Source organism: Penicillium paradoxum (genome assembly GCF_028828445.1).
Source record: "Penicillium paradoxum strain IBT 22861 chromosome Unknown utg000002l_segment0_segment0, whole genome shotgun sequence".
Classification (NCBI taxonomy): Eukaryota; Fungi; Ascomycota; class Eurotiomycetes; order Eurotiales; family Aspergillaceae; genus Penicillium; species Penicillium paradoxum.
In genome coordinates this window covers 1,091,531-1,102,905 of record NW_026643180.1, presented here as the reverse complement: position 1 = coordinate 1,102,905, position 11,375 = coordinate 1,091,531, and the positions used below count along the sequence as shown (strand labels likewise).

Genomic DNA, 11,375 nt, shown 5'->3' with positions numbered 1-11,375 from the left:
CCGACATAGGCTTAGCAATGCTATAATATCGAAGAGATCTCATATTGAATACTCCGGATCTATTTTTTGGGCATGCCTAACTGGGTATCACGAAAACAGTCCACATGGTGGGTGTGTAGCTCATGTCTCTTCAAGACTCTAATTCTGACCAACCATTCGCTGCACGCGACTAAGCAGTGCATTGCTCTCTCTGCCTAACCTCCTCTTGCCAAACTGATCCGGCCGCTTCGCACGCAACAGGGCCTCGCGCTCTTTCTGTTTCGCATCGCGTTCCTTCTGACGTAATTCCTCTGCTTTTCTGCGCTTTTCCGCGAATTCCATCTCTCTTGTGAACGCAGAGGGCTTCGGTCGGCGTTCCCTCTGTTTGCCATCGCCTCGCTGGCGTCGTTCTGGTCTGGGTGCAGGGGCCGGCTCAGGCTCGGGCTCGTTCAACATAGCTATGCGATCCGGGTGAAGCTCTAGCGTCGCTGCCTCATCAACAGTCTTTTCCTCAACCTTGGCAGGTTCAGTGTCATCCCCCTCGGCGGTGTCGTAAACGGATCTCTTAGGCGCGTTGGCCAGTTCTTCAGCTTTGATCTTGGCATAGGCCTTCTTCACTTTGGCTTTGTGGATCAAGTCATTCTTGATCTTTTGGGCTATTCGGGATTGATTGTTAGTCTACGTTCGAAGATCCAAGGGTTCAAAGGCATTTCTACTCACTCTTGCGACGATATGTGCCATCTGGAAGGTTTGCGGGTCCAACACTGAAACCCTTGCGCTTCTTAATTGCGGGCTCGCCCTTTGATGTGGGAGCAGCCTCACCATCGTGAGTACGTTTTGGTGCCATCTTGATAATCAAACTGAAACCAACAAATCGTGTTGTGTTTCGTTGCGGCGTGTGTTGAATCGAAGGCTTCGGCGAAGAAAAAAAAAAGTGGCGATCTCCGCACGGAACATCGGTCTCGGCCACTAGCAAGCCACTATGTACGGAGTACATCGAAGTACAACAGCAAAAATGCACTACATTTGTGCTGCTCTGTTCTTATTTTGAAAGGGTTGAATACATAAGATTAAATGGCTAATCTTCTAGAGTCGTTATATGAGATCTTACCATTTCCTACGCTGGTTTATTTCAGTGATTCCAGCAGATTTGCACCCGACAATATTGTACTCCGTACATCCTCCTGCATGTGATGTCGCTTTTATTGTTTCAACCTGTTTCCCATTTGCACCCAACACTTTTAGGCTCCCTATATGATTCTGGAGACCCGAAATGCAAATATAAGGCCGCGTCCCAATCGAAGCAGTTGCACCAACACAACGTCACTGGTCCATCACATGACGTTCTGGAGCCCGGATCTCCGAGATCTACGGTGTCCACCCATTCAAAGACTCATATTGAGCACACTTACTCAATAAATTTGCATTTTACCATTCACTGAATAAGCGCTGACTGGGGATTCATATTCTCAGGCAGCGCAGGTAAAGTCGGGCGCTGGCGCGACGTGACCTTTTATATAAAGCGGCCGCTTCCTTGCCAATCAATCGAACCACTTGACGGCATATACCCGAATCATCCTGGCACACCGCATTTAATTCCCCCCACCAAGGCACAGCTAGGCCTTAGTTTCAAAAGGTACTAGCCACGTCGAGAGCTTTCTGCGATGTTATCGTTGGCAGTTTCGGTCTCATAGTCTGCCTTTATCACGCCACCATGCCCCTATTTCGGGATCCTGATCGGCGGCGTCATTATCAACGGTCACCGGACTGTGAACAGGACGAACAACCGACAATGGGGTCCTCATCATCCCATCCAAATGAGCACAGTCGCCGTGGAATCGGTGCTTCAGAGATCTCTTTCAATTCTATGGACCCACAGCGACAAAACTCGCCCAAACCATGGGCGAATGATCGAGAGGAGCTCATACATCGTATCAAAGAATCTTCCCCGTGGAAAGATCAACATGTGGTATGTGAATCTTTTTTTGCATCTTTCCGGTCTGTTCTTCAAATCTCATTCATTTTTTGTGGATGGGAGGGAACGGAACCGGAAACAATTTTCTTCGTTGCTTCTTTTTCTATACTTCCATACTTACCCACATCATTTCTCGGCTATAAACTGACCTATTGCATAGTCTCCAGCAAGAGAGAGCAACAATTTAATTGCTTCTTCAGCATCACCCAAACACTCCCCAACTGTGGTAAGAGGGCAAGAGAGCTGCTCTCTTAGTCAAGAACATCATATCAACGCGACAGCGGAACTGGGATCGCCGGCCGATATCCAGAGACCCCGATCAGCGTTACATTCGGGCGACTTTAGAGAAGGCGCTACAGATCCCCATGCTCCCCATTCTGCTGAATCTCCTTTCGCTGGGCGAAGGGACGCTTCTTCCTTTGCTCATCTAAGCTTGTCTCCCACTACTCCCTGGTTTGGAGCACCGGGCTTCTCGCAGGATTTACAACTAAAAACTCCGTCAAATGACCATACTCGGTCCGATATTATTGTGAATGCTCGGTCTCGTACACCTTCACTGGGCTCCTTCTCATCAAGTTACGTACTGAAGGCTCCTACCAGCCCTCTGGTACACCAAGCAAATAACACTGACCTGGACTTCTCGTCTCATGTTGATCATGTGGATGTTCCGGGGCCCGTGGAGAGAGCAAACCGTCGGCGTACTTTGCCTCCGGAGACTTTTGGGAATCTCCAGTTCTCCCCGCCAAACCACCAAGTGATCGGTCTTGGTAGTCCATGTTCATATACACGGCAACAGGATATTTTTACCAACCAAGGGTCTTCACCTCGTCGGACATTGACATCAGCATACAGTCTTCAGCTCGCACCCTCACCCGGGGGGCAGGTCCCACCGTCGCGAGTCAGAAGGCCATCTTTCGCCTTTGAAATCTCAGCAAATCACCATGCACCAATGGTTGGATCTTACGAGGAATCGATCTTGCGTGGTCGGATGTCTATGAATCCTTCCAAGCCGCTGGATTTCACGGCTCAGATCGGTGTACTGGGCAAGGGAAAATGCAAAGGTCATCTCAGATGTCCACCACACGTTACAGTGCCATTCCCAGTTGTTTTCTACAGCTATCCGACCTCGGGATGCGGCCGCTCAATCTCAGACGACAATCCAAGTCCCTATGTAGGCCAGATCGACCTAGAGAATTCGCTTCCACAAGAGAACTCGACTCCTACCCGGCGTCGAAGGCCACATGCAAGTCCGACTGAACCTAGTGAAGGCGCATCGGCCACAGCTGGAGCAAGTACTACTCGCATGTCTGATGCCGAGGCACGACGCCACCGGGAAAAGAAAAGCCGCAGGTCGGAGTCTCCCAAATGCCCACCGGGAGGATCTTATCGAATCCCGCAGCAAGGTCAGCTACAGATTATTATCAAGAATCCGCACAAGACTGCCGTCAAGCTGTTCCTGGTCCCGTATGACTTAGGCGACATGGAACCTGGCACAAAAACCTTTATTCGACAACGCAGCTATTCGGCAGGCCCGATCATTGATATGCCGCTCAGTGCACGAAAGAACTTTGGAACTGATCGCCCAGAAGCTTCCTTGAATGCCACAGAAGATCCTCAGGACAAACCCACTTTGCGATACCTCATCCATCTCAATATCTGTTGTCCTGCGCGTGGTCGCTTTTACCTGCATTCGACCATTCGAGTAGTATTCGCAAACCGTGTCCCGGACGGCAAGGAGAAACTACGCAACGAGATCCAGATTCCCGAGCCTCGATACACTCCATACAAGCCCTCGCGAGAGTCTTCGCTTTCGAGCACTTCAAGCACAAACGCGCGTCTCGCAGTTGAACAGGCATCCCGCAGGCGAAGTCTGGGCCAAGGAGCGATTCCCCATCCCCGTCCGCACGTGTCATCTCCCAATGACCTGCCCCCGCACCAGGGCCTACGAAGATCCATAGATCTTACACATGGCCCCGAAAACACTCCCCCCTCGGATAGTACATCTCTCTACAATAAATTCACCATGGGCGATGTGAGTTACGGAGGACAATCTCCTACCTCAAGCCCAAGCCGCCCAGAACCTGGCGAGAGCCTCCTCGCCAAGAGACTCCGAGGCCTTGACGTGCACAGACACGAGTCAACAGTAGACGAGCGACACCCATCCAAAGCGGGCTTTTACGATCGCTCTCCCACCCGTGACCACCATCCTCGCTGAACAAGCCCGGCCCAGTTTCCTCTTGTATACTTGTACTATGATTTGACACATAACCTCAGTCTCTGTCTGCACCATGACAGGACAGCAGAAATGCAGAACATTAGAACAGCGTGACAATAGGCGCACCGGTTTGCTGCCAATTCCTGCTTACACTAACCCTCATAATAGTCCCGAATATCATTTTTATCCCTATTTGCACTCAGTGAGCTGTGAATTTCTTGTCTTTGACATTTGGATAGCCAGTCGATCCATGCGCTGTTGCTCGTACTCTCATGATATATTGGAGTGCTCACGCACATCGGTCTTTGTATCTTTCCTTTTGGGACCTCTCCTCTTCTCTGGTTTTGGGCGTGGTAGGTTTATTAGTTAGGGTACTAGTGTTGTCTTTGTTGTTTTTTCTTTGGCAAATGTTAGGAAGATCTCCCATCTGGAAAATTATAGGCTTTTAGATCGATTAGGATGCTGAACATACCCACACTTGGCGTGTTTATAGGTTTGATCAAGTAAATATTTCACCCTATGACCCTCACAGTGACAGGCTGGTCTCCTGTCTACCACCACTGCGCAAAAGGGATGGATAAAATGAGGTTGAAGGTATATTTATAGGCTTCCCATCCAACAAATACCAGGTACCTAGGCATCTCTTTATCCCAAGGTTTACGAGAACGTGCATTGTTTTGAGGAAAAGTCGGTAATTCTGAATTCCTGTGATTTATATCTATTTACAGAGCGCTAGATACAGCAACTAGATTATCAAAACGAGTCCCAAGTCACCCAGGAGGAAGAACGGATGATCTCGACCTGACCGAGATGGAGTATTACAATATCTTCGAAACTAAATAAGGTAAGTTTTTAGTTCCTTTCACCAGTGACCCCGACTTAACCAGCATGCTCCACAATCTCGCTCACCAACACGCCGTTCTTGATGTAGCTCTTGAACTGCTCGGGTAGAGGGCACTCCTTGGTGTCCTCATCGGTTCCCTCTGGCGGCGGAAGATTAATGTTAACAGCAGAGCATTTGCTAGTGAAAATCTCGGTATTGAGGCTCTGCTGACCAAGGTAAACAGCAGCACCATCGACCTGATCCATCAGGAGAGTGGGGACAGTACCGTCGATCTGCACAGCAAACTTGGGACACTTGATAATGTCCAGGCTGCTGACCAGAGAGTCGACGATAAGGGAGAGACCAGTGCAGTTGTCGATGGCAATAGCGTTGGCCTTGTTGGTGACCTTGATGATGGCCTTGTTGCAGCGGGTGATCAGGATAGATTGGTTCTGCTGCGCAGGAATCTCGATGATATCGCCTGGGCCTTCGAAGTTCTCGATGAGCCATTTGTTACCTTCGAGTTCCTTACGAGGTGGCTTGCGCGCGCGCATGTTCTCGGGTTTAGGCTTCTTGCTAGGAGCCGGGGATTTGCCCCGTGCGGAACTGGAGACGGTGGATCCGGCGCGCAGATTGGGGTTCTTGTGTGTCATCTCCGATTTGTCCACCTTGCGGAGGCTGGAGGTGATGCCCTCACCCTGGTTGAGTTGATCGAAGACAGCACCCATATCTGGTGCCGGTGCCGCGGGGGCTGGGGCAGGTGGGATACCAGGAGGCGGGGGTGGTGGAGGAGGAGGAGCACCGCTACCAGGGATGTTCAGGGATGGGACTGGGGGGAGGGGGAGGGGGAGGAGGAGGGGCACCGCCGCCGCTGACTGGAGCAGGTCCGCCCTTGGCCTGTTTCAAGGCTTCCAGTGCATCGATTCCAGACTCATTGTTCCAAGTCAGTCCCTTGGGGAAGTGCTTCTTGAGGTACTCTGCAAGAGCTTTGAAGTTTTGATAATAGGCTTTAATGTATTCAACATGTGTCTTGTCCCTGTTACAACATTAATTTGGTGATCATTCGAAAAATGATCATCAGGGGTACTCACTTGTCCTTGTATTCCTTGAGAACCTTATTTCCATAGTATTCAATGGCACCGATCATCTCTGCGACGAATTCCGCGGGCTTGCTCTCAAAGAACCAAGCGAGCGCAACAATACCCTCCGCAACAGCACTGAGGTGGTTGAACAGTGGCGATGCTCGGTTTGATTCACGAATGTTATTGATGCTATCAGATGCTTTGTGAAGATCGGTCATCAACTCAGGGGGTTGAGTGGCAGGCTTCTTGGCTTTTGTCACAACGAAAAGATAGGTGCGCTCGGCCTGGAAGGCTTGAAGGACGGCTTTTGACTATAGACCGAGTTAGCAACTAGTTGCCGGGGGCGAAGTGGCCCAGATTGCGCATTAAACATACTTGCTCGGCCACCAAACCACCGATCTCCTGCCCCAAGTTGACAAAGTTCTGAACATCTCCTTTAATCAACGCATCAAAGTCCTGAATCTGCGGTGGAACTGGGGCCGCCACAGGGGCTGCGGGGGGAGGAGGGGAGGGCTTAGGGGGCTCCGGAGTAGCGGGCACGGATGATGAAGGGGCGCCCAGAGCCTTTGGTGAGCTGGGATCATCGTATGACATGGCCATATCCTCCAAGCGTGAGGTTGCTGCCTCGAGCCTGTAGATAAGTCCAATGTCAGTCAAGCGCATTGGATGTAGTTGTCATACAACATAAAGAGCATAAGAATGGATGTCAATCCGAGTAGGATATGCGCAGCTAAAACGATGCATACCGCTTGATGAGGGTGGTGAAATTGTTCATATGGCCGGCGGACGCCATGATAGGCAACACGCTGTTTCAACGGTTGAAGCGGAAAAGTAAAAGAGGTGGTGCGAGAATAGTAAGATCCAAGGTTTATGAGACAGTTCCCTGTTATTTGGTAAGACTTGGTCTCTCAGATTCCAAAAAGCAGGGGATGATAAGGAGTGAGAGAGGAGGAAGACCGGAGCTCCTGAGGTCCCACCGGCTCTAGACGTGGTATGTATGTTACGGCGGGATCCGCTGGTGCAAATGACGTTGCGGGGTATCTTTGGTAATGCCGTTACCGTGCCTGATCCACCACGATAGTCTCCAAGTCCCACGTTCTGTTGCTCTTCTCTGAACAACCCTCATCATCGTGTCTATCTATTGCTATAGTTGCAATAATGGGCGTTCAAGATCAACCCGCCGAGGTCGAGTTTTGTACCTTGGGAATGTTTATAATTGGTATGCTGTACTTCGTCCCTCAAAGCGGGATGTGGACTCACAGATGTATTAGATGAGATTGATTTTGGCGATTCAAGACCCGGAGTCAAGAACGTTCTCGGTGGAGCAGCATCGTTCGCTGTCGTGGGTGCTCGCTTGGTCTCGGGCTCGAAGTATGCACGATCTGTAAGCTGGATCGTGGATGTCGGCTCTGATTTCCCTGCGGAGACGCTTGATGTGATCAAGTCGTGGAACACAGACTGCCTATTTCGAGAGGATCATAGCAGACTCACAACGAGAGCCTGGAATGGGTACCATCCCAACGAAAAACGAGGTACTTCTTCGGTAATATCTCTTGAGGGAATGCACGCAATGACTGACCCCCACAGACTTCAAATATTTGACTCCGAAATTGAGACTTGAGCCTGAGATGCTGTCTGATACGCAGGTGTGGTCTAAAACATTCCATATGGTCTGTTCTGCGTCTCGATGCATGTCTATAGTGCAAAATATTCTGGAGCGTCGAGATGAGTTGCGGAAGGCGGGAAAGGCACCGTCTGCCGCGCATGCTACCAAGCGCCCTATCTTTGTTTGGGAACCGGTTCCTGATCTCTGTACCCCGGAAGAACAAGACAAGTTTCTCGCCGCAAATAAGGTTGTGGATGTTGTAAGTCCTAATCACATGGAGCTCGGCATGATGTTTGATCAGCCTGGGTGGTCCGAGGAGAGTCAATCAGGCCAGCAGCTGGTCCGAAGGATTACAGACTCCGGTATTGGTCCCGATGGAAATGGCATGCTGGTTATTAGAGCAGGAAAGGACGGTAGCTACGCCTACTCCAAATCTTGCAAGATCTGGCTCCCCGCATATCATCAACCCGATGGTTCAGTTGCTACGCCCGTACTTGACCCTACGGGAGCAGGCAATTCTTTCCTAGGTGCTCTAGCCCAAGGCATGGTTACTGAAGGCCGAGAACCCTTCCACGTCATTGACTCTGTTCTATCGAATTCTAAGACGTGGATGAAGGTCCTTGACTCTTGGGATGATCACCAATATCATCCTATGGCACTGATTTGCGCAACCGTCGCAGCTGGATTTGTGGTCGAGCAGATCGGTGTGCCACAGATCGCCGTTGATGGAAGCGGAAAGGAATTATGGAATCAAACTGAATTCACGGAACGTGTCCGCCTGTACACGCAGCGATTATTGGGAACACTTGAAGAGTCTCCTCAGAGACACCTGTTGATCAATTGATCAATGACCAAATGAGGAACGCCCTTTTATTGTCGTACAGCACACACTTGATCAAATAGTAGAAAAAACACGAAAAGAAAAAAAAGGATCCGTCCTGCTGAAAATCCTCCGGCGCGGTCTCCTGGAGTTTCTTTATGAGTCGCTCTTTGCGGCTTGCTGTGCCTCATGTTCCCGAATTTGCTTGCTCCAGCTAGAAAAAAGACAAAGGTAACAGTCAGCATAAGGTATATTGGTTAATATGGGGTGGGTTCGGTTGACGGACTATCGGCTAGGGAAGAAACGGCCGGGCTCGGGCATCTTGTCACGGTGCTCCCGCTCGGCACTGATACTGAAGGCAACTGCAGCAATACCGATCACAAAAGCGCCCATGATCGCGGTGTTGGCCCTCCAGTTAGCTGGCTGGGCGTACCAACCACCAGCGGGGGACCAAACTTCTTTGGGATACCTGCCAGATGAAACGCGTGAGCTTCCGGCGGGATCATGAGATAAACAGCACTTACGGGATCTTTCCACCTCCGCCCATTGTGACGAATATGCAATTGAAGGGGTTGTTAGATAATAAAGCGAGCGTAGGGCTGGTAGTTCTCGAAGGTGGAAGCCGAAAGGGCCGTCACAGTCGCAGGTCTGATGCCAAGACACTAAGGCCGAGTCTGGTTTAGCGCGTTCTCACACGACTTGGCCGTCCCGTGACTGCCGCGACAATTTCTCTTCTCTCTCGTTGATGGTATGCCAATTGATTGCGTCGCGATACTACTTCCTGCCCCTTGTTTAATATTTTCACGGCAATCCGAATACCACAATCGCCCAGATGAAGAGACTGCAGCTTCAACGATGGAGCAGCTCAGTCCTTGCGCCACGGGCTCGGACTGTTAACCGTCTGCATCAACACATCTATGGGCAACGATACCAATCGACCGTTACCCCGATCCAGGCTCAGGAAGATCAGACTGCAGCAATTTTTGAGGAATCAGCAGCTTTCGATGAGCAATTGGCTCGAATTGTCAAGGAATCTCACACTCGCCACGAGCAACTTCAATATCCCTCTCCCCCAGTCGAAGCGGCTCAACAGTCTGCAAAACTTGCCGCTCTCCACGCTCGACTCTACCTTCCCTCCAGATTACCTATTCAGACCCTTGCACGGACACTAGTCGATGAATCCGCAGACCCGAACCCGAATTTCAACAACGCATCGCTGGCAACTCTGGGTCATGACCTCCTTTCCTACTACGCAACCGAGCACCTTATTTGCACCTATCCCCGTCTGCCCCTGACCGTGATCTTCGCCGCCATGTACGCATACGCTGGACCTAAGACCCTCGCCGCGATGGCAAGGGAATGGGGTGTTGAGCTGGCCGCGTTGCCAGGTGGAGAGGTTGACCCTGGCCTGCTGCAGTTCCGGAGACTTGAGCCTGGTGCTGAGGTTCCCTCGGGCTCAAGCAGTGGAGCTGCTCGTCCATATGAATCACAGAAGAACTGGAGGAAAACAGTTACTTCTAAGATCTTCTATGATGATGAATTTGGTGACCCACTCAAGGGGAACAAGCAATCCGCTGCGGGTGTCACTACCGAACATGCCAGCGCTGAGTTTGTTCGTGCGGTTATGGGCTCTATCTACCTGCACGCTGGCCGCGCTGCTGCCAAGCGATTCTTCGAGCAGCACTTCCTTTCACGACACCTCAACATCTCAGAACTGTTCAACTTCCAGGCACCAGCCCGTGATTTGACTCGGTTGTGTGCCCGCGAGAGCTTCGAGCGCCCCGTTGCTAAGGTTATCAGTGAGACAGGTCGTAAGAGCAGACACCCCGTCTTCGTGGTAGGTATCTTCTCTGGTCAGGACAAGCTCGGGGAGGGCGCTGGCGCCAGTCTGATTGAGGCCCGCGAGCGTGCTGCTGTCGCAGCGCTTAAGGGTTGGTACCTCTACAGCCCGCTTACTGTGCGTGTTCCTAGTGCGATGGAGGAGCCATCGGCTGCACCGTGGAAACCGGTTCATGTCGACCTGGGCGAGGTCATCGTTTAAGATTGTTGATGCAATGGGATGCCTTGGTTAAAGGCACGGTAACATATTATTTTATGTCTCTTTTTTGTTGGTCATCTCGCTTTTCTTTTCCCGGTGTGCTATTCTTTAGCATGGGAGTCTGGCCGGCGGTAAAAAGAGTCGTTTATCCTGTCTCTTGTATGACTGGATCCTGTACATTATGAGAGTTCCAACTCTTTCGATTCACTTGGTGTCTTCCTTCGAATTTTTCTTGATTTTTTTTTCTTTCTTTCCCCGCTAGACTATTGGTAGAAATTGGGCAAAAATGAGCACAGTCAATCATGAACTACTTTAGACTTGATTTGCAAGTCAAAAAGGAGAACTGTGCAGGCCAGGTCTTCCTTTCCGATGATACCTAACTACGAAGATCAATGTATAACTATGTATCATAGGGACATAGTGTATCGACCTTACCAGAGCGTTGGCCTGAACCATATAGTCTTCATATCCATAGATTCTATCATCCAAGTAGAAATTCCAGATAACTAGGGCTATGTATCGAGCCGTGTAATGCAAACCAAAGTCAATGATTATCCTTCTTCGTAGCTTTATTGATACTCATAGTTGAGCTAACTCTCGAAAAGACATCTCGCTAATAATTGATCCGGAGGCTACGATTATCCCACCTACCTCACTCTCTGGGTTGAGGATGGTTAGGGATTGTATATTCGCAACCCAAAGAGACTATTCCAGAACGTCACATTCATACCTAATCACACGCCAATAATTGACTAGGTAGTAATTCCTATTCATGATGATATATACATACTGGGATATCTGCTCAATCCCAAATATAGAGAGAAGCTTTTTCGTGGC

The 11,375-nt window shown here is 50.2% G+C and overlaps 6 protein-coding genes across 6 annotated transcripts; 3 read left to right on the top strand and 3 right to left on the bottom strand.

Annotated features, from left to right (window-relative positions):
• Positions 1-138: 138 nt before the first annotated feature.
• N7457_000414 (uncharacterized protein) lies at positions 139-826 on the bottom strand (the record flags this gene model as incomplete). Its single annotated transcript, XM_057171482.1, has 2 exons — positions 139-635; positions 700-826. The coding sequence occupies 2 exons, from the start codon at positions 824-826 to the stop codon at positions 139-141; spliced, it is 624 nt and encodes a 207-aa protein (XP_057035385.1).
• Positions 827-1,693: 867 nt separating this feature from the next.
• N7457_000413 (uncharacterized protein) lies at positions 1,694-4,169 on the top strand (the record flags this gene model as incomplete). The annotated part of the gene is made up of 2 exons (XM_057171481.1): positions 1,694-1,948; positions 2,115-4,169. 2 exons carry the CDS (start codon positions 1,694-1,696, stop codon positions 4,167-4,169), a joined length of 2,310 nt encoding a protein of 769 aa, XP_057035384.1.
• An 879-nt stretch (positions 4,170-5,048) lies between these two features.
• On the bottom strand, positions 5,049-6,867 carry capA (adenylate cyclase-binding protein; the record flags this gene model as incomplete). Its single annotated transcript, XM_057171480.1, has 5 exons — positions 5,049-5,821; positions 5,856-6,028; positions 6,084-6,385; positions 6,450-6,705; positions 6,821-6,867. The coding sequence occupies 5 exons, from the start codon at positions 6,865-6,867 to the stop codon at positions 5,049-5,051; spliced, it is 1,551 nt and encodes a 516-aa protein (XP_057035383.1).
• Positions 6,868-7,232: 365 nt separating this feature from the next.
• N7457_000411 (ribokinase family protein) lies at positions 7,233-8,524 on the top strand (the record flags this gene model as incomplete). The annotated part of the gene is made up of 3 exons (XM_057171479.1): positions 7,233-7,293; positions 7,346-7,606; positions 7,662-8,524. The coding sequence occupies 3 exons, from the start codon at positions 7,233-7,235 to the stop codon at positions 8,522-8,524; spliced, it is 1,185 nt and encodes a 394-aa protein (XP_057035382.1).
• A 132-nt stretch (positions 8,525-8,656) lies between these two features.
• N7457_000410 (uncharacterized protein) lies at positions 8,657-9,047 on the bottom strand (the record flags this gene model as incomplete). Its single annotated transcript, XM_057171478.1, has 3 exons — positions 8,657-8,714; positions 8,787-8,969; positions 9,025-9,047. The coding sequence occupies 3 exons, from the start codon at positions 9,045-9,047 to the stop codon at positions 8,657-8,659; spliced, it is 264 nt and encodes an 87-aa protein (XP_057035381.1).
• Positions 9,048-9,332: 285 nt separating this feature from the next.
• Positions 9,333-10,541, top strand: N7457_000409 (mitochondrial 54S ribosomal protein mL44; the record flags this gene model as incomplete). Its single annotated transcript, XM_057171477.1, has 1 exon — positions 9,333-10,541. One exon carries the CDS (start codon positions 9,333-9,335, stop codon positions 10,539-10,541), a length of 1,209 nt encoding a protein of 402 aa, XP_057035380.1.
• Positions 10,542-11,375: the final 834 nt, after the last annotated feature.